The 20,385-nt window shown below is 53.5% G+C and overlaps 1 protein-coding gene across 3 annotated transcripts; it reads left to right on the top strand.

Moving 5' to 3' along the window:
* Positions 1 to 3,281: 3,281 nt before the first annotated feature.
* On the top strand, positions 3,282 to 17,643 carry SRF (serum response factor). 3 transcript variants are annotated; one of them, XM_071581534.1, is made up of 8 exons: positions 3,282 to 3,851; positions 5,105 to 5,371; positions 10,615 to 10,873; positions 11,204 to 11,383; positions 12,979 to 13,098; positions 13,832 to 14,023; positions 14,523 to 14,599; positions 14,850 to 17,643. In XM_071581534.1, exons 1-8 carry the CDS (start codon positions 3,414 to 3,416, stop codon positions 14,943 to 14,945), a joined length of 1,629 nt encoding a protein of 542 aa, XP_071437635.1. In that variant the 5' UTR covers positions 3,282 to 3,413; the 3' UTR covers positions 14,946 to 17,643. The 3 variants fall into 3 exon arrangements, with proteins under 3 accessions (XP_071437635.1, XP_071437641.1, XP_071437646.1); XM_071581540.1 differs by lacking the exon at positions 11,204 to 11,383; XM_071581545.1 differs by lacking the exon at positions 13,832 to 14,023.
* The last annotated feature ends 2,742 nt before the right edge of the window (positions 17,644 to 20,385 follow it).

Raw genomic sequence — 20,385 nt, 5'->3', positions numbered from 1 at the left:
AGCCAAAGCCCCTACAGGAGAATGAGAGGACTTGGGCAGTTGACAGAGGTGGGATCCACTTGCCTCTGCCCAAACTGAAGGAACACCTTAAAGAAGACAACTGGTGGTATCCAGGGCCAGGAAGAACAGCATGGCTCCATCAGAACAAAGGTCTACCTAGTGGGCCACCAGCTGTGGCCAAAGTTGAACGTTTACTGAACAGTGTAAGAGAATAGCAAGCAGGAGTGTATTAGTCCCAACTAACAACTCCCTAAAGCATAAAGACCTTCAAGGAGACAAAGCATTTCCAGCAGTCCTTGAGGTTTTTTCTTGCCAGAAAGTTACTCAAATTCCCCTTGCACCTGTGTATGCTTTGAGCACCCATGGAATGAATGCACAGATCTGTGTGGCTTTCTGGTTTACTCTGATTTCATTTGCTGCCCTATGGCTCTTAATTGTCCTAAGCAGCCTCACCTGGGAGTTCCCCACCCTCTTGAGCTGCATTTAAGCTCAAGCCTTGAGCATTCAGGCTTATTTTGAGCAAGCTTGTAGGTGTTCCTGGTTCGGTCTCGCCTCTAGCCCTGTTTTCTAGGCATGTAGGCCTTACCCAGTCCTGATTTTCGCTCTCATGACCATCTGGATATTGGACTTGGTTCATTGCTCACTCTATGAATGGACACTGATACCAACCCCTGTCTTGATTCTTCTCAGGAACTGTGGGACTATACCCATTCATGAGGGCATGGGGTCACCTTTAGATAGTGGCTAGTCATCCCTCATGGAGCAGCCACATTCATACACTCCGACGATGACCAAAAAAAGCATATTAAGAAAGGCCCTAACCTAGTTTTACATGTGCAGCAGTACTTCCATTCTAGTTGTTATTGCTTATAGAAAAGATTTGTCTGTTTAAAAAAGAGCTGCTACCTGTACTCAGCAGCAGTCAAAAATAGCAGCTCAAGTGTTAATAGTAGGAAGATTGGGAACAGGATGGAAACTGTCACAACCCAAACACCCAGTGCAGAGGGTGTTTAATAGTTTCCCTGTTGAAATATGAGGATCTGGAGAAGGATGAAGGACTTGTTGCAATGGCCTAGAGGAGGATTGAAAATGGGATGTGGAGGGCTGCAGTGATGCTGGGGGTATCTGGCAGCAGGGCCAATGCTAGAGTGGAGCTATTAGGCAGTTTGTCTGGAGAGAACCTTGTGAGTAACCAGGTAAGAGGCTTTTATAGAATAGTGTCAAGTGCTGTGCCTGGAGCTGTGTAAGAAGAGGATTGAAAATGGGAGATTTATAACTGTGGGGTCATAAATGAGAATAGCCCTGAAAATGAAATGGGACTGTCAAGTGGCTGAAAACCTGCTTTAAGCTGCTTTCAGTTGTCACTGTCTTATGGTTTGGTTAGGGGGGGCTTGCTGGACCTGTGGCCCATGATGGTGGCCTGGGGACACAGCTTGGTTCTGCAGCTTGTGTCTGACTGCCCTAGTGAGAGATTGGCATCCCAGGAAGTTGAGGCAGGCTGAAGATCTGGTCCTGTTCAGAGCACAAGCTGGACAGAAGTGTCCGGAAAAGCAGCCCCGAGATGAAGCTAGGGAGGGAAAGGATGGCAGCAGAAGGGATGTCTGTGTGGACTCTTCTGCAGCTTGGGGGGCAAAAGGCCTCCACATGATGCTGCCAACAGAAGGCCCGGGGAGAGGAAGCTGTCCCATGAGCAAGAGAAAACCAAATCCTGGTACCTGCAGTGGTTGCACACTTGTGCTAGCCAGGCAGACGAGCCTGTCTCTGGTGGTCAGATCTATGTGTTTGTTGTTGCCAGCCTAATTGGTGCCTCCAGCCATGCAGAGGGTCTTGCTGACCCTTTCACAGCCTGGCATAACATGGTGAGGCCTCAGCCTCACCTGTGGTAGGTGTAGTTTGTGCTCAGCTTGAAGGGAAGGTGGCCAGGGCATGTGATGGAGGCATGTGAGTCCAGCAGCCCTGCTGGGAGCTAAAAATGGCATGTGTGCTCACTGGAGGAGCATGGCTGGTGGGGAGGAGGGGTAGGCAGTGGTGGCAGTGAGGGGGGTGTTCGGTGTTGCAGTTACTCCCTTTCTCTGTAGCCGATTGGCCCTGGACTGTGGGAGACAGCTGTGAAGACTGGTGGCAAGCGTGTGTGTCCTCTGAGTGATGAGGCAGATATGGAAAGGGCCTTGTGCAAGCTGCAGAACCTTCCGTGGGGTGTCCAGGAGACAAAATGGGTCTGTGGCAGGGCTGTCACAGGTAAGGTCTTGCCCTGGAGTTTGTAGGACAGGGTGTGGGAGAGCCTTTTTTTCAGCTGAGGATATGGCTCTTTCTGTCCTCACAGCTTTGAGCTCTGGGGCTGTGGTCCCTCCTGCACTTTTACTCACCCACATGCAGCCTGCCTTGCGCACAGTTCTACTGGCTTTGTGGACTATCCCTTTCCTGTGCAGAGGAGATGACCTGTGCCACCTGCTAGGAGCCCACTAATCTGCAGAATGGACTGCAGTCTGCTGGGGCCTGCCCTGCCATCTTTCCAAGTGTACAGGTGGTCTGTCCTACCCATGGATGGCTGTGGTACAGAACCCCATCCTCACCTCCTGTGCATTTGAAGGCAGCTGTGGCCTATTCTGTTAAATGGAGACCATTTTTCTTCTGACTCATGATCAGCCTGTGCTTGGGCAATGTATATTTTGGACATGCCTGCTCAGTCCTGTGTTCTGCACACGCCTGAGCACCCAATGGCCCACAGATCCCCCCAGTGCCTCTGCAGCCACCAGAGAAGGGGACAGCATTTTGTCCCTTCCAGAGTGAGAGCAGCAGGGGTGGAGAGCTGTCGGTAGCAACAGCTGGTGGCATCACTTAGAGCAGGATGGTGCGGGGCCTCTCCTGGCTAGATCTGGATGATGGCGAGGTAGGGGAATCTTTGAGTTACGTGTCTGGAACGTGTCCGAGTGCCTGGAACTGGCGGTAGGAACCCGGGGCGAGGGGCGTCTCAGCCTTCTCTCCCCCGCCCCGCCGCAGGACGGCCGAGCCCTGCCCTGCCCTGCCCAGCCCTGCCCTGCCCTGCCCTGCCCTGCCCAGCCCAGCCCTGCCCCGGCGCCCTCTCGGCCGCGCTGTCCCTTTAAGAGCTGTCCCTGCGTGTTTCAATCTGGGGATGACGCGATCGCGGCCGGACCGTATGCAAATCAAGCGCCGGCCAATGGACGTCAGCGTTCGGCGGCCGCCAGCCAATGGGACAGCGCTTCCCGACGGGGCGCCGGCTCGCCCCATATAAGGAGCGCCTTCGCCATAAAAGGCAACATTGTATCGCTTTATATGGGGGCGGCGCGGCGTGGCGGGGGCGGCGGCGGAGCGGGGTCGTGAGCGCGGAGCCCGGCGGGGCCATGGCGGGGCCGGCCTGACCCGGCTCGACCCGACCCGCGCTCGCCGCCGCGATGTTGCCGAGCCAGGCCGGGGCCGGGAACGGCGCCGCCGCCGCGCTGGCCCGCGGCTCGGGGCTGGGCCGGTCGCCGGTGCCGCGTGGGGCGAACGGCGGCGGGGCGGCGGCGGGGGCGCCCGGCAGCCGCCTGGAGCGGGAGGCGCTGTACAGCGGCAGTGAGGGCGACTCGGAGTCGGCGGAGGAGGAGGAGCTGGGCGGCGAGCGGCGCGGCGTGAAGCGTGGCCTGGCCGAGGCGGCGGCGGCGGCGGCGGGGCCCGCGGCGGGAGCGGTGGCGGCGGCCGCCTATAGCGGCGGCGGGGGCGGCGGGGCCGTAAGCGGCGCCAAGCCCGGGAAGAAGACTCGGGGCCGGGTGAAGATCAAGATGGAGTTCATCGACAACAAGCTGCGACGCTACACCACCTTCAGCAAGAGGAAGACCGGCATCATGAAGAAGGTGCGGCCCCGCCACTCCAGCCGTCGGGGGAAGGGGGGGGGCGGGGCGCCTCGGCCCAGCCGGCGGTCTGGGCTGGGTCCCGCCGTGTCCGCGGGACCCCCGACCCGAGCACGAAGCAGGCTGCTGGCGGGCCATGCCCGGAAGCGGCGGTGGCTTCACGGCCCCGTGAGTGCGGCCCGGCACCAGCCCCTTCCGGGGGGCTGCGCGGGAGCCTCGGGCAGGGAGCCGGGCGGCCGAGAGCGGCAACCTTCGGGCGCGGGATGTTGGTGTGCCCGACGGTCCCCAGACCTCTGGTGTGCCCGGGAAGGCCCATCCCGGTGCAGCGTCCAGGCTGGAGCTGGTCAGAGCCCTCGAGGCCCGTCGCTGCTAGTCGGGTGGCTGGATGTTGGGTGGCACAGCTGGAGTGCCCTGCCCGACTTGCTCCTCGGGCCGCGGAAGGGACTAACGCCACGTCTCGGCCGGTCCAGAGTGCATTCCGTGGCTTCTGGTGTGCAAAGACAGATTAGAAACTTAAAGGAGTTTGTACGTGGTTGGAAGCTGCTGGCTCGCCTGCATCCCTCATACCGTCTTCTGAACAGCTGGGAAATGCTGCATCCCAGCTGAGCTGGGCATCATGCACCCTGGGAAGGTGGAAAGGGGTGTGGGGTACTGCTGGGCACATCCTGGATATACAGGAGGTAGAATGAGGCCATCTTGCCGGTGAAAGCTTGTGTGAGGGGTACTTCCTAGTCCAGAGGTATTCACCTGGTGGATGGTGGTGCAGTCGTGCTTGGGTGCAGCTGCACTCAGAACTGTGAGGGGAATCTAGGTCCTAGGCTGGATGGAAGTGTCAGTGAGGGGAACAAGGTAGCAGAGACACGTGGGCCAAGTAGCATCCTTTCGCAGAGGTAAGGGGGAAAGGCATCCAGATGTGACTAGAGAGGCAAGTGGGATTTCCAGGGTGAAGATATCCCATTGTGCCACTGTTCTCAGACTACTGTACTGGGAGGACCACTCTTCATGTATCTTCTTGGCAGGCAGCATCCCCTAAGGGCATACTAAAGGAGGGGGCGGGACAGAGCATGAGGTAATTTAACCTGTACAGAACCAATCTTGGGTTGGTTTTAGAGGCCACAGCTCCTCTGGCATGACAGGGAGCCGGAGCTGGTGTGAGGAAAAAGAAGGCCATGCTGGGAGTGCAGGGACTCTTGTCCTGCTCTTTGTGTTGTCCTTGTCACCTGTGACTCCCTCTTCTTCCCTTGTGCTGCTGACAGGCCTACGAGCTCTCCACACTGACTGGCACTCAAGTCCTGCTGTTGGTGGCCAGTGAGACAGGCCATGTGTACACATTTGCTACACGGAAACTGCAGCCCATGATCACCAGTGAGACAGGGAAGGCGCTGATCCAAACATGCCTCAATTCCCCAGACTCACCACCACGCTCGGACCCCACCACTGACCAGCGCATGAGTGCCACAGGCTTTGAGGAAACGGACCTCACCTACCAGGTGTCTGAGTCGGACAGCAGTGGGGAGACCAAGGTAATGTTCCTGGGCACCTGGGGAGGCACAGGCTGTGCCAGGAGCCTTGATCATCTTCAGACCTCTTAAAATAGCAACCTGGGGAGCTGGGGATGGGTCCCCTTTTGCTGTGACTGCAGCGAGCTTGTGCCGTGTCTTCTCAGGGCTGGCTCCTTGGCTGACAGTAGTGGTGATTTGAAGAGGGAGGGAAGCGGGTGGCAGGTGTCCTGGTCCTGGCCTTTGCAGCATGGCTCCCACTGGCCCAGCCCACCCCCCTGGCCAGCTTTCAGCACTGTTATCTCTCCCCAGGCGTCTCCATGCTCTCACACTCATTGATAAAAATTTGATTCTGCCTCCATGGCCTTATAAGGCCTGGTTTCCCTCGCCAGAATCCCTGGCAGGGCCCCTCACATTCCTTATAAGCTGCAGCTGTCTCTTGCTTTGGTGCTGTTTTGGAAGGGGGCAGGGAGGACATAGGGAATGGAAACATTTGGCTGGACCGACCATTGCTGCTCCCTGCCTGTTGTCCCTGCAGACATTGGCCCTTGCCTGCCTGTGTTACTTGTGGCCTTTTGCCCAGAGTGGCCTCCCTGTGGGTGCAGAGTCAGGCAGTGGTGCTTTTCTGCTGGAAGGGCCCTATCTTGTGCCTGCATTCTGTGGTGCTGTTGCAAGAAAGCAACAGCACCAGAAAGGTGTCTACCATATCCCTTCTACTTCCATTTGCAGGCTGATGCTTGGGTCTGCAGGTCCTTGGAGGTGGAAGGTAGGGAAATTTGTGGTGCAAGGCTGGGGTGACATGCTGAATATGGGGCTGCACCACAGCTTCCCAGGTCTGCAGTGCCATTGGATTCTGTGAGTTAGAGCAGCCCTGCTTTACCTGTGCTTGTGGCATGGGTAGGCCTTGCTGCAAAAACATCCTTCCAGGTTAACTGTGGCCTTGCTCTAGGAGCTCTGCAACCATGTGCGCACAAGCCGTAGCTTCATCCGTGCTATGCAGTAGCCACTAAACATTAAGCAGACAGAACCTTGAGATTTGTGTGCTGTAATCCAAAAGTAATGAGTGCAGCCCTGACATGTGCCCAGCATGTTGTGTGGGGCTGCAGGAGTGTTCAGCTGCCTGTTTTTATGCTATGACAGCACAGCAGCTCTGGTCACAGTGCTGCTCGATACCCAGCAGCCACTATTCCTCCATGTCCACTTCCCCACATATGTGTACTGCTCCACCAAGCAAAAGCTTATTGCTGCCGAGCCCTGAGAAACATCAGCAGTCGCAGAGGTCCCTGAAAGCAGAGAAGCTGTGCTGGGCCAAAGTGTTGCTGGCTGGAGACTCTGCTGGAGCCCAGAAGAGTCCCTGGGAAGGCTTCCTGCTGATAGGAGCCCAACACTAGGCCTAGCTGTCCCAGTCTGGCATCTCTTCCCTGGATGCCTCTGATTCTTAGCATGAGCTATGCCAGCTCTTTACAGTAGGCAAAGCAACCTCTCCCTTTTGCAACCCATGTTTGTAAGGACTTGTGCCTCTTGGGCATCTCCTGGATGAAAGGGCAAGTCCTGTGGGCATTTTGTAATGAGACAAATTACCTGTGCCTGGAGTAATTTGAAGGTGCAGGAAGCACTGTGCATGGCAGCCAGCCTGTCCCTGGCCTGGGACTTGTTTGCATCATGTCCCTTTTGACTCTTCCTGAAAGTACTGCTAATTGACCCCCAAAGGAATTGTTCTCTTGGGGTACACTTACTTTGCAGAGAGCTTCTTAATGTAACTTCTCTTTTCCCGCTTTCTGATGCAACCCTGCAAGCTCCATCCCAGTGGTAACTGGCTTCGTGTGGAGTGCTCTGTGGAGTCAGCATTTGATGTGAGGCTGAAGGAGTCCCATGGCCCTGTCTTGTGCTTGACATTCTGACTAAACCCATCCTGGCCTAGTGAGAGTTCCTGTCATGGCAAGCCCTGGGGCTGGGGACAGTCTACTCTGACCTTCTGCAGTCCTGCTGTGCCTTCTGCAGGCCTGAAAGTCTCCTTGGTGCTCTGGCAGAGATCAGCCCAATTCAGATAGACCAAGAAATCCTCTGAGAATTAAAGGGGCCTATGGGTGGACCATGCTAGGTGGCTGGCATTTGCTGAGGGGTGGGTGGTACACAAGCCTGGCTTACAGGTGCTTCATTGGAGGAGGTGGCAGGAGATTTGGTGCCTGGATGGTGAGGTCCCCAGCTCTGAGAGGCTCTCTGGCCTTCCTGTGTGAGCTCTGCTTTCCAGATCTCTATGGACAAAACTTGCTTGTGTTCAACTGCTTCAGCAGAGAGGGAAGACAATGCAGCCAAGCTGTTACCTGCAGTCAGCAGCCTGCTGGTATTCCTATGTGCTACAGCTAGCACCAACTATGAAGTCCGCCTGATTTCCCAGACCCGAAGTCTGCCTGGTTTTCCAGACCCAAACTCCCTGGCATGGTGATGAGCTCGAACTTGCAGCTGGGATTGGGGCATGCTATATCCTTATGATGATAGTGTCATGTGCTGACCTGTCTCATCTTTTGCAGGCCCCAAAGTATACTGCCTGTGTGCAGTTTCTTGTGTGTGGTTATGTGAGAGTGGGTAATTTGGAGGCAGCTCAGGAACTCCTGATTGGAGTGAGAGCATGGGAGTAGCTAACCCTGATCTGGTCATCTCTTTCTGGGATGGTAGAAATGTGGGACTTCCTGCCACATTCTGGAATGCTTTCAGGTGTTGGAGAACAGATTGGAATTTCCCATGTACTTCCAAGGCCTGTTGTCCTACAACATCTGTATAGTAATTCTGTCTAGGGGGTCTAGGCCAATCTGAACAGCATTGCCCCAGGCAGTCCCCAAAAGCTGTGGAGTGGGATTGTTCTGTCTCCAGACCCTGCTGTAGTCCAAGATGGGCACCAGTTGGTCTCGGCTATGCCCTGTGGTCCTCTCATGCTGTAAAGCAGGGTATAGATCTGGGCAGACACCTGCTGCTATGTTGCACCTCTTTGCCGTGTGCTGATTCCTTAGACACTGCTCTGCAAACTGAAGTTTGCACTGAGCTGTGATGGAGAATGGATGTGCAGCTGGATCAGGAAAGGAAGGGGTTTCAGGGCTGCTGTCTGCCTTAAGACTTGACCATGGCCCCTTGGGTAACCTGCTGAAGGTGACCCACGACTTGGCTCCTATTGAAGGCTGGCTTCATGCATGTAGTCTGGGCTTTCTAGGGTGCTGGGGAAAGCCAAGGTGCCCAGGGTTGCCAAGGCATCCCAGACAGTCACAGGAAGACAGCAGTGGGTGTCCAATCCCAAAGTCTCTCCCAGCTCTCTTTCTGTATTGGGAGCTATTGATGCAGCCCAAGAAAAACACAAAAGAGATGGGAGGAATCTGAGTCTGACCTGTGTCATAGGGAGTACAGAGACGGAGTGTGTGTGGTTCAAGCCTGCTGGCACAGCATCTCTCCCAGGCACCTGTGCTGTTCTCATCATACTGAGTTTTGCCCTTGTGCTTCTAGGGAGTCCTGAGTAGAGTGCTCCAAACTTTTTTGGATGTCTCCTCCAGCCCTGAGAGTATAAAGTGTGAGAGGGTGCTAAGTGCCCTGGCTGTTCAGAGAGTATATCTTAGTGGTGTACTGCTTTAGAGCTATAGGTGGGGATGAGGAACTGTGGCTTTTCCAAATGGGAATAGGACCTGTTCTGCCCCACTCTGCTCTGGCTCCTTAGTGGGCTGGGGAGAGCTCTGCCCTGTCACCCACATGGGGAGGGCACCCACAGCCTCCTGTGTCCCATGTGGGATGGCAGGAGTTTGTGGTTGAGCTAATGGAAAGTGCGTCTGCTGGGCTCTGCTCTGTTATCACGTGCCTCTTCTAATTTGGACTTCAGGCACTGCGGTGCCAAGGGTGTTGCTCTCCTCCCTCACCAGGCCCTGGGGCACAACTGAGTGCCTGGGATTGGATCCCCCTGTCCAAAATGGGCTGCCTTCCCTTTTTTAGCTGTTCGTTGAGCTGTGAATTCCTTGTTCCTGGCAGTCTGACAAGCTGGGAACAAGGCTTAGCATGTGGAAGAGCTGGGCCCACCAGCCTGCAGTGGGAGGGGTGGGAGTGTGGCAGCCTTAACTCTTCCCAGGCGTACTGGCAGCTGTGGCAGGACATGGGGACAGCAGGTTGCTTGTGGCCTGTGACATGGTCTCTTGTGAAGCAGTGCATTCTCCATGTGTTCTTGGCCAGATGAGCGGGGCAGGAGAGTCACCATGGGGTATTTGAAAGAGGATTTGGCTAGGAAGGCATGTTGGGTGAAGTGTGACTGCCAAGAGCATCAAGGATCGTGCTGGACTTGGTTGGTTTCTGCAGATCCAAGCCACATCCAGCTACATGCTCTGTGGCTGTGGAAACCAGGGTGTTACGTGCCCTGCAGCCTGGCACACGTGTTCCTCCCTTGTTCGCAGACTTGGAAGGCGAGTCTCTCAGGCCCAGCACAGGGCCCTTGTCCTGGTCCTCAGCTTCTCTGGCGATGCTGTCTTCAGACAGGCGTAGAGCTCCAATGCTCCTTGCAGGACTGTACTGTGTGCTGGCTGTAGCTAACACGTGGGATCCTTTGGAAGTATTTGCCTTGTGCCCATCTCCTGCTTGTGGCTTGGCAAATAGGTGCTTTCTACCATCAGGTTCTCCCCTTTGCTCCAGGAGATTTGTGGAGGCATTCCCCAGAATCTGCCAAAGCTGCTGCCAAGGCTGAGTTTGGGTCTCCCTGGTGTCCAGGTTTGCCCTGACTCACCTCTCCCTTGCCACTTTCAGTGTAAAGCTGCCTTTAAGAGCCAGTTCTCAACTTATTCTGGTTGTGTGTTTCCTGCCTTAAGGAAGGTGGTGTGTGTTCCTGACAGGAGACAGTGAATGCCTTTACATCTGTTCCTGCAAGGACTGTTTTTGCCTGTTCTGTTCCAAAAAGGGGCTCTTCTCCTCTTAGACATTTTGGGGACTCCTGGGGAGAGGAAGGGTTGCTTTGTCCCCTGGCGTACGGCAGGGAGGGTTCTCGGGGGACCTATGTGGCCCCGGGCTTGTATTCAAAGTTTACGCTGAGCTCTCTCCAGCTCTCCTCATGCTGCATTGTTGGGCATAGTCTCCTCGTGTTTTCACAAGCAACTCTTCTCTGGTGCTCTGGCTCTGCTCCATGTGCTGGCAGCAGGCTATGGGGTTATGGTTTGGCAAGGGGCTGCGACCTATGGAGCCTGGTTGGATCTCATGGGCAGATGTCTTATGGGCTGGTTCGAGTTGTCACAATCTCTCCTTTTTTGCAGGATGCACTGAAACCTGCGTTCACTGTCACGAACCTGCCGGGAACAACATCCATCCAGACAGCCCCCACCACCTCAACCTCCATGCAGGTCAGCAGTGGCCCGTCATTCCCCATCACTAATTACCTGGCGCCAGTGTCTGCCAGCATCAGCCCCAATGCCGTCACCAGTGCCAACGGGACAGTGCTGAAGACTACTGGAGCCAGTGCAGTGACGTCTGGGGGCCTCATGCCAATACCCACTGGCTTCACCCTCATGTCAGGTCAGTGCCTTTAGGGACTGAGGGCTGCATTTGTCCATCCCTGCACCTGGAGTATGTTGCTGTTCTTTCCAGGGGAGAGGAGGCCTAGGGAAGCAGAGTGGGTTGCTGCTATAAGGTGAACCTGGCTGGGATTCCTTGCTCAAACCCAGCTAGGCCAGTGGCTGGAGAAGGGTCATGTAGTGACTGTTTCTTTAGAGTGCTGCTAGCTGGCCCTGCTGCTGGGAGGTGGCTGGGAGCTGAGCTGGGACCCCGGGGCAGCACCAAAAAGCCTGGAGGGAGTGAAAAGAGCTGGTGGTGACAAAGCCTTTCTTTTCTCCCTCCTTTCGGCAGGTGCTTCCCTTTCTCCAGGGACCCCTACTATTCCTCTCACTCAGTTACAGCCACACTCTCTGGCTCTTTCCAGCCAGCAGGGCCAGGTGGTCACAGGTACAGCTGGACAGCTGCAGCAGGCACAACAGACAGTCTTCCGCTTCCCTGCCAGAGCTGGAGGGCAGATCGTGTCGCTGACAGGTCAGCACTTGCTTCTCCTCCGCTTGCTAGAGGTGGGGGGATGGAGGCATCTGTGGAGGTTCTGGTCCTTGCCACAGAGCTGACCCCCATTGAGGTGGGAGCACAGAGGAGGCAAAGCACAGGTTACCCTGGCTGTGGCTGCTGGAGAGAGATGGGAAGACAAGGCAGAGAATGCTTGACATAGGCAGGAGCAGCATCCTGGGGAATACAGACCAAGGGAAGCAACGTATTTTCAGTCTCCTGCTCTATAGTTTTGCCTGTGGCTAGCAAAGGCAGAGGAGACAGTTCCCCAGTGCAGCTGTGCTGAGGCTGAACTGTGCTGCTGGAACTGATGGAAGGGTACCACAGGGGCTCAAGTGCCCAGTGGCTGTTTATTGAGTGCTGGCATTTGGCTCTGAGCAGCTGCTCTTGCTTTTTTTTTTTGGGATCTGCAGTCAGTCATTGAACCACAGTGATCAGGGGAGACCCAGAGCAGAGGAGTGAGTGGTGCCGCTGTGCTGCTTTGTGTGTATTGTCCTTTGTAGAAATTTCTTCTTGTGCTAAGTCAAGGCTCTCCAGGTGTGGTGCTGGAGGTGGACAGCTCCTGGTTGGAGTTGCAGAGGAGGGCTGCACTTTCCTTTGTGGTGGCAGCCATCATCTGAGGACCAGTATTGACACAATATTTCTCATGTCCTGTGTGTCTGTGCCCAAGTTGATGAGTCTGATAGCCTGTGCACTTTCTCAGAATGCTTTAGACTCCCATGGGCCCTGGCAGACAGCATGATCCCATACAAGGGGGCTGGATTTCCATTGTGATCTGGAGAGAATAACTGATGTATGTCTCTGGTGTGGTATGTGGGGAGATGCTCAGTCTGAACTAGTGATTCCTACTCTCTGGCATCCCTTGCTGTTCCCTCTGGAGATGGGACCTCAGCCTTAAGGGAGCTTTCTGTGCTGAACTCAGTTTCTGGAACTGAAGTGTTTTCCATTGAGTGGTCTGGGCCAGAGGCTGTGTGGCCATGCCCCTGCACCTCTAGGATGCATGCCTTGAGGCCATGTGTTCTGTCATACCTCTGCAGGGCACTGTGCTGTGCTTGGGGTCACAAGCTCTGAGATGGCAGTGCCCTGAGTGCCCTGTGGAGAATGGAGCTGGGCTCCAGGCTGTGAAGTCAGCAGGGCCCAGCTGTTTTGGGCATTTGGGTTCTTGCAGTTCTGCTTGGTGCAGCGAGATGATCCTTGCTGAACTGGCTGAGCATTGGAGAGGCATATGCTGGGTCCTCTCCTCCCAACATCTGCACTGTGTCCTGGTGGAGCCAGGAGTGGTGAGGAGAGCCCCAGGTGTTCCCTAACCATGCCTAGGAGTTGGACAAAAGCTGTTGTGGCCTTTTCTTTATTCTCTGGAGCTCTGTAGGTCAACTAACCCCTTCTTGGCCCACGTGCCAGGAAAGAACAGGTTTGGGTTTTTGCCACGTGCTGCTTTTGTCTAGCCTTCCCCAGTGTAGTGTCGTGCTGTGGAGCTGTGTGCAGCCTATGAAGGGCTGGGGGGGCTTTTCCATGTTCCAGAGTGCCTGTATCCCTGTGGAGCCATAGGCTCATGGGCTCCTCTTTCTCCCCAGGTGGTACCATGGCTCAGCAGGTCCCAGTCCAAGCGATCCAGGTGCACCAGGCACCGCAGCAAACGTCTCCCTCTAGTGACAGCAGCACTGACCTTACCCAGACCTCTTCCAGCGGAACAGGTATCGGTATATGTAACCACCTTCTGTCTGCCTTCCTAACCACTGCTGATAATGTGCACCAACACAGTCCTTATGGCTGCTTCCGTGCCCAGTGTCCTTCTCCAGACTAGCTCTATCTCAGCCTTTCTGACAGTTTCTGAGGTGTATTGATTGCTGTTGCCAGCTCCTGTGCTACACTGTATCTAGGTAGATGCTGCTGTGCATAGAGCATCTTCCACTGGGATTTCAGAGCCTCTCCAGATATATTATCTACTCTTAATCACAACATGGAGCTGGGAACAGGTTGCCCGGTTCTCAGATGGTTTCTTAGCAAGCTAGCCTTGCTTCTAGAACAAGGCATTGGCTCACACCTGCTTGAGATTTTTACTGTCTATGCAGAGAACATCTCTCAGTTGGCAAAATCTTGAGTTCAGATACCTGGGTGCAGACTGAATCTAGTTCAACAGCTTTTTTAAAGCTTCATCAGTGAACTTGAGATAAGGGTTGAATTTAGTCCCTGGATATTTGACTGCTGTTCTTTTCTGCCCCTTCATACTCATGAAAGGAGAGGTTTGAGCTCTTCTGCTTTATCTGTGGGGCTCTTTCCTGAGAGCTTGGGAAATAAGATGGGTATCTCCATGTACCATGCTCCAGCATGGCATGCCAAGGGTGGCTGAGGGAAGGGTGCTGAGCAGACATGTGAGTGTGGCAGACCCCTTTCGTGTGGCTCACATGTAGTCTGTCCTGGTGCTAGTGACGCTCCCAGCGACCATCATGACATCGTCTGTGCCAACCACTGTGGGTGGCCACATGATGTACCCCAGCCCACATGCAGTGATGTACGCGCCCACATCCGGCCTTGCAGACGGTGGACTTGCAGTCCTCAACGCTTTCCCACAGGCACCCTCAGCGATGCAGGTGTCCCACAGCCAGGTCCAGGATCAGGGTAAGATAGCTGTCTGGGTCAGTGATGCCCTGATTTTTCTCCTCTTGCATGTATTTATGCTGTATGTTAATGTCAAATAATTTTTTCCTCAGCAGTCCTAGTGGCTGTACTAAGGCCTGGCAAGGGTGATACTTGATGCATACTTCTAGATCTTGCCATTCTCTTGAGCGAAGGATTGCTTGAGATGTTGCTGGATAAAACGGATGAGGGTTTCTGGGTGGGGCAGGCAGCAGAGGAAGCTAGGAGGCTTTGGACAGGACGTGTGGTTGCATGATGGAGCAAAGCAGCAAGAAGCCATGCAGTCAAGACTTGGATTGAGGACTTGTGCCTGCTTCTCCCAGCCTTTGGAAAACTAGGGCATGTGGCTTTCTTCTGGGATGTCTCCATGTATGCAAATAGGCAGCTTTGTCCTTGTAAAGCTCCACGGAGCTCAGAGAAGGGATCCAAGTGAGTAGCACTGTTTAAGGGACAGTGTCATTTGTGCTTCTCTCTGTGGCAGGTGGCGTCCCCCAGGTGTTCCTGACAGCCCCATCAGGAACTGTTCAGATCCCAGTCTCAGCTGTCCAGCTTCACCAGGTAGGCACAGAGTAGCACTTATAGGTGTTTAGGGGGTGTTCTTGTTCTGCTCCTACCTGCTCATCCTTTGTGTGTCTGGGTAGGGGCAGTCCTTAAGGTCTGGGAAAGCTGTCAGTGCCACCCACCCTTGGGTGAAGGAGTCTTGTGCTCCTTGGACAGGTGCCCAAGGAAGGACAGTGCCCTCCTAGGTGCTGGCACATACAGTCTCAGGGCATGCTGTACCCCAGTGGGTCCTCCTTTTTCTCTCTAGATGGCTGTCATCGGGCAGCAGAGCAGCAGCGGCAGCAGCCTGACAGAGCTTCAGGTGGTCAACTTGGACACCTCACACAGCGCCAAGAGTGACTGAGAGGCCTCTGCTGCTAGCCTGCTGTACCTGGCTTGTCATGCAAGTGTCAGGGCTGGTAGCAATTCTTTCTCATACAGACTGCACCAGTTATTTATTGTTGCCTTTTCACGTTTCCTTCATCCACACATGCACACACACACATGCACTCGCCCATCCCCGTGCACACAGGCATGCGCATGGGGCTGCAGGACCCACCTGGGGTGGAGCAGTGCTGGGGCCATGCAAGGCTTGGGGCATTTGGATGCTGCAATAGCTGTGCTTGTCTCACGCCAGCCAAAGAAATTTGTCTCTTGAGGGGAGGATTGCTCTGCGCTGTAAATAAATACCATGGGCCATTCCCACCTGAAGGCTCTGGCTCCTTCTGGGCTCTCCAAGTCACCTTGCCCATGAGTGTTTACTCTGTGTGGGGCTCAGCTCAGACCCAGAGCCATCATGCAGGTGCAGCTTGGAGCAGAATGGGTTGAGGCTGTGCTGCTGGCCTCAGCAATGTGCCTTTGGGGGGGTGACAGGTCCTGGCCTCAGCAACTCACCCTGGGCTGTGGACAGGACAGAGGGGTCTGCTTGCATGTGCATCTCCTGGGCCTGTGCGCCCTCCTTCTGGAGGGCAGGACACAGCTGGTGGCACGTGGCCCTGTCCTCCTTGTCTGCACTACAGTGAGCCCTCTGCTCTTAGTGCCTCCTCCTCGCTGGGCTGCCTGGACAATTTTCAGCATGACTGGCCCTGCCCCAGCGGCTGCCCTTGCACAGCTGAGGTGGTTGATAGATGCCCAGGAACACAATGATGCCCTGGAGAGCTTCTCTGGGGCTCTGTGCTCTGCTCAGCCCCACGATCTCAGCTCTCACACTGCTTGTGGACTCCATACGCCCAGGGGAGTGTGGCTGGGTCTTTCCCACATCTCCCTGCAGCTCCAGTCGGCATGTTTTAAACTTCTGTGTCTGATGCAAGGTGGAGAAACAACTCTAATGTCAAAGGGAAGAGCCCATGGGGTATTGAGAGGCTGAGCAGGTGGCAGGCTCTTCCTCTGAGGACCAGGGTGACCTGCAGGCCATCCTGGACTGTGGAGGAACAGCTGTGATGCCTGTACAGGCTCAGCAAGGCTGGGGGAGAAGGGCTAGAGCATGCTTGGTCCTGCATAGGAGTTGCTGTGAATGGCTCTGCTACCTAGCCCTGTCCCTGGAGGGAGAGTGAGCAAGAGAAGCTGCTGAATCCTTAGGGGAAGAAGCAGCTACTGTAACTTTTTTTTTTAAGTTAAAGACAAAAGAAGCCTTGGAGAAAAAAAAAAGAAAATTACTTTATTTTTCTAAGTGTTAAACTCAGTATTTATGTAATTCTTTAAGGAATAAAAGTTTGGCTCCTGTACAGTTTTAATGGGGTTTGTACCAGGGGGATGGGAGAGGGGTGGGTGGGTGGGCATGGAGGCAGGAAAGGGGCTTTGCTTTTGAGTTCGTATTGTAACCTTGGACATGTTCCCTCAGCATTAGCGTTTAAGCCACACTCTCCATCCACCAGCATGTGCCAGGGATCAAGCTCAACTGAGTGGGATGCTTGTTTCCCTCATACCTGTACTGAGGACCCAAATTCTGGGCTCAACGGGCAGAAGACAAGTGAAGCAATGGCTGGTCTCTAGAAGTGGGAAACCCATTCCTCAGGAGCAAGGGGTTTGCAGTGTGCCCAAGAGTCATAGGTGGGCTGGGTTTTCTGATAATCACCCTGTTCACTTCTGGTCCAGGGACCTGCAATTTTTCTGTCACTGCTCTTGGTTTGGAGCAGTGCAGTCTGTGACTGCTTAAGGGATATGGGCATCCCCACTCCCCTGGGTGTGGTGAATGACCAGCCGTGGCTAATCCCTGTTCTGCCTGCTTGCTGTGCAGGTAGCATCTCGTGAACTCCTAGCTGATGATCTGAGCTGTAAGTCCCCCCTCTACAGCCTTTCTGTAGTGCACAGATGTGAATAGGGCCCCTCCAAGCTCTTTGTACAAAGAATTCCCAGAAGGTCTTTCAGCCTTTGGTCTGTTAGCAGCCTGGGAAGGGCTTGTGGAGAGTTGGTGAGAGTTGCATGCTGCCTCCCCTTAGTGTCCTTGCTCTAAGAGTGATGCATACACTGCAGCTTAGAGCATGTGGGAGTGCTAAGCCATGTCCCATTGCTAGGTGTATGAAAACGGCTCAGTACTGCTTCCAGAGTAATCTGGGTATCTAGGCGTTCATCCAGGGAGAAATGTGGGGTTGGGGTTTGCATCGTCCTTTGCCCCAGCACATCACTGTGGCCTAGCTTTGCTCTGCTTTGCTTGTGCTAGCACTGTGGAGCAGAGCTGTTGGGCCAGAATTGCAGAAGAGCCCCTGCTGCTACAGGGTGTCTGACTGCATCTCCTCCCTGCCTCCCCAAAGGCAACTGCTGGTTAAACGCTAATGGTGTATTTTACTTAAGTGCAGACTTGTAAGAACACTTGTGTATCAGGGATGAAATGGCATTTATTGTGTGGTGACATTTTTAATTCATTTTACTGGTTTGAGGGGGGTGTGTGCGTGTGCGCGTGTGTGTGTGTACGCATAAGTGTGTGTGGGATTTTTTTTTTCCCTCCAGTTTCCAGGGTTGTGTTTCTGGAAGGATGTGGAAGTAATCACAGTACTATGTACAGAGATTTCTTTTGTATTAAAAAAAATTACACTTTCAATAAATGTTACCATTTTGTGCACAGATTTGGGATCTTGACTGTGCTTTGTGGGAGGGGATGATACACATTTTAGGGCCAGAGAATGGGGATCAGAGGCAGATTCCTGCACCTGTTTGTGCACTGCGGAGGATAGGGAGCTATGTGGCAAAGAGGGGCTCTTTGCAAAAGTCCCCATCCCTCCTGCCTCCTGCACAGGTGAGACCTGACCACCTGGGACTTCTACTCTGGGAGTCTCAGACCTAGAGCATGGGTCAGAGGGGGCCTTGGCTGACAGCAGAGCCTCTCAGGCCTGAGGGCTGTTCTTTTGAAAGCTCTGGAACAGTGTTGCTGGTGAGCAGGGCATGCTGTCAGCCAAAAGAAGTAAAAACCAGGAGTGAGGACGAATGGGCAACTTTGGAAAAGAATCATTCTAAATCATGGGTGCTAATAGAGAGGAGCAGGGGACTGTTAAATTCCCCACAGAAAACTGGAATGAGAAGATACGGCAATATTGAAAATCCAAACTGGAGAGACATTACTTGAAGTCAGGTCAAAAAGAGATACCTGGAAGCCACATCAAGGGCATGTGGGGGAGCTGAGTAATGTGTGTAAAGCTGTAAATGAAACCCAGGGAGACAGGCTCATTACAATCATCAGGGCTGCTGAGGCAAGAGTATGCCAGCTAAAAATGTAACTACTGCATAGCATCAGATCCTGGAGCAGGTACCTGTATAGTGCCAGGAAAGCTTAGCACCGATAAAAGTCTGAACTGGAGGGACAGCACTATTCCTCACAGTGCCCTTTGGAGAAATCAAATCAGTGCAACAGGAGAGGAGAAAATACAAAAAGTGCTTAGGAACAAAACACAGCTGAGATGGCTCTTTCTCCTTTATGGGGTGAGATGCTTCACATTTATAGGTAACACCACAACCAGCCCCATGTGCAGCATGAGACACATTACACGGGTGTGTCTCATGGTTCAGCACCACAAACCCCGTATCAGCACAAGCAGTCCCATGTCACTTGTGCACAGGAACTGTGTGTGACATGTACCATGGAGCAAAATACCACAGATGTAATCTTTATTTTTAGGATAAATGACCTACTAAGCATAGTATCAAGACTGCTGGAGCCAAGATACAAGCAGGCCATGTGAATACCACAGAAAAGTTCTCAGTGTCACAAACAAGATGCCTTGCTAGTGAATGGGGAAGGAAAATGACATGTTAAGTGAGAACACAGAGATTTCAAGAGCAGAGTACACAGATTTCTGGAAAGAGCATCAATAGCATCAGCAGAGATTACATGTACTAATGGTGAAAATGAAGAGTCTGGCTTGGAACCACAGTCATTCACAGTCCACCTTTGGTGCCACAGCTTTAGAGGTTGGTCTCCACAATCTGATGCAGCACTGCACTGTTTTATCTGTCCTATAGTTAATTGCAATTATACTGTTTGGATTAATTGCTGATCAGTTGCATTAGTACTGAGGGTAGAAATTAGGTTGGGCACATACATGAAGCTCTAGCATCAAATAAGAAAGTAGTCTCCTCCGTTTAGCTGATGATTTTAATGTTTATTTATAATTTAAAACAAATGTTATCAGACTGATAAAAACCCAGATTGTAACTGCCTGCTGTGAGATCTGTCAAGGAAGGGAAATAAGGACAAAGGTAAGAATTTAGATTTTATGGTATGGGCATTTCACACCAGTGTGACACCAAAGCTGGAAAGAAACAGGAAATAGGACAAACTTGTGTGCAAGAAGTTTCAACTGTCTCTCTAGCAACACTAGAACAGCAGTCTCAGAGCCCCAAACCTGCCAAAAACCACTGCAGCTGTCACTGAGGCCAAACAGGGTGGATGGAGTGAGGGTGGGTGCAGGGCTGAAACCACCTCAGGGCCATGGGCCTGATGTTGCTGCATTGTAATTTTTGATTAATTGTTATTATCACATTATTATTATTTCCAATAATACCGGGGCGGTCCCATGGTGTAAAGGAGAGCACTCCAGACTCTGAATCCCAAGCACCTGAGTTCGAGTCTCAGTGGGGACCGTACCCTGGCAGTTAAATGCCTCCCTGCCATCCCATCCCGTCAGATCTCGGATGCTCAGCAGGGTCAGCCCCAGTTCGTACCGGGTGCTGTGACAGTCCCGAGGACTTCACTGTCACTGTCCAAGCTCGCTCGGCCATGGCAAATGGATCTCAGGAATTAAATGGTGGGGCCAGTTCTGCGCGCGCTGTGCCTCACCTAAAAAGTCCACTGCGCAGGCTGGAAGGACACACCCACATGGGGAGAGCCCTTCCCAAACCTTTGTTCGCAAAGTCTGGCCATATATATATATAGATAGATATATTTGCAATAATAATGTGAGTGCTGACATGACATGCTTTTAGCCTTCCTACCATCTATCCTGCTATAGCCCTTGACAAAGACGATTCACCACCAGAGAAACTGTACCAAACACACAGCACAACACACATTTATCAGAAAGCATCATGAGCTCTGGCAGATACAGTCTTCAGCTCCCAGCCTCCGTTTGTTCACATTTTTAATATTAGCCAGGAGAATCAGAAGATAATCTGATCATTCACATTTTTCAGCCTTCCACCACCGTTCCAGGTGCGCAGCTGGCGCGGAGGGGATGGCAACCGTGTGCCCCACGGCCACAGACAGACCCCAGTGCCAGCTCCAGCCTCTGTCCCCTCGGGAGCCAGGCTGCAGGGCCAGCCCAGGAGGACACTGTGGGGCAGCCAACAGTGCCCTTGTGGCAAAGAAGGTCAGT

This window comes from Pithys albifrons, chromosome 2, assembly GCF_047495875.1.
Source record: "Pithys albifrons albifrons isolate INPA30051 chromosome 2, PitAlb_v1, whole genome shotgun sequence".
NCBI lineage: Eukaryota > Metazoa > Chordata > Aves > Passeriformes > Thamnophilidae > Pithys > Pithys albifrons.
The sequence above is the reverse complement of the archived record's forward strand: the minus strand, read 5'-3'. Positions and strand labels throughout refer to the sequence as shown.

Bases quoted from the DNA above. Each gene is read 5' to 3' on its own strand.
- SRF (XM_071581534.1), top strand. From the start codon at position 3,414: ATGTTGCCGAGCCAGGCCGGGGCCGGGAACGGCGCCGCCGCCGCGCTG. The intron at 3,852-5,104 runs GTGCGGCCCCGC...TGCTGCTGACAG, and splicing joins AGACCGGCATCATGAAGAAG to GCCTACGAGCTCTCCACACT. The intron at 13,099-13,831 runs GTATCGGTATAT...TCCTGGTGCTAG, and splicing joins GACCTCTTCCAGCGGAACAG to TGACGCTCCCAGCGACCATC.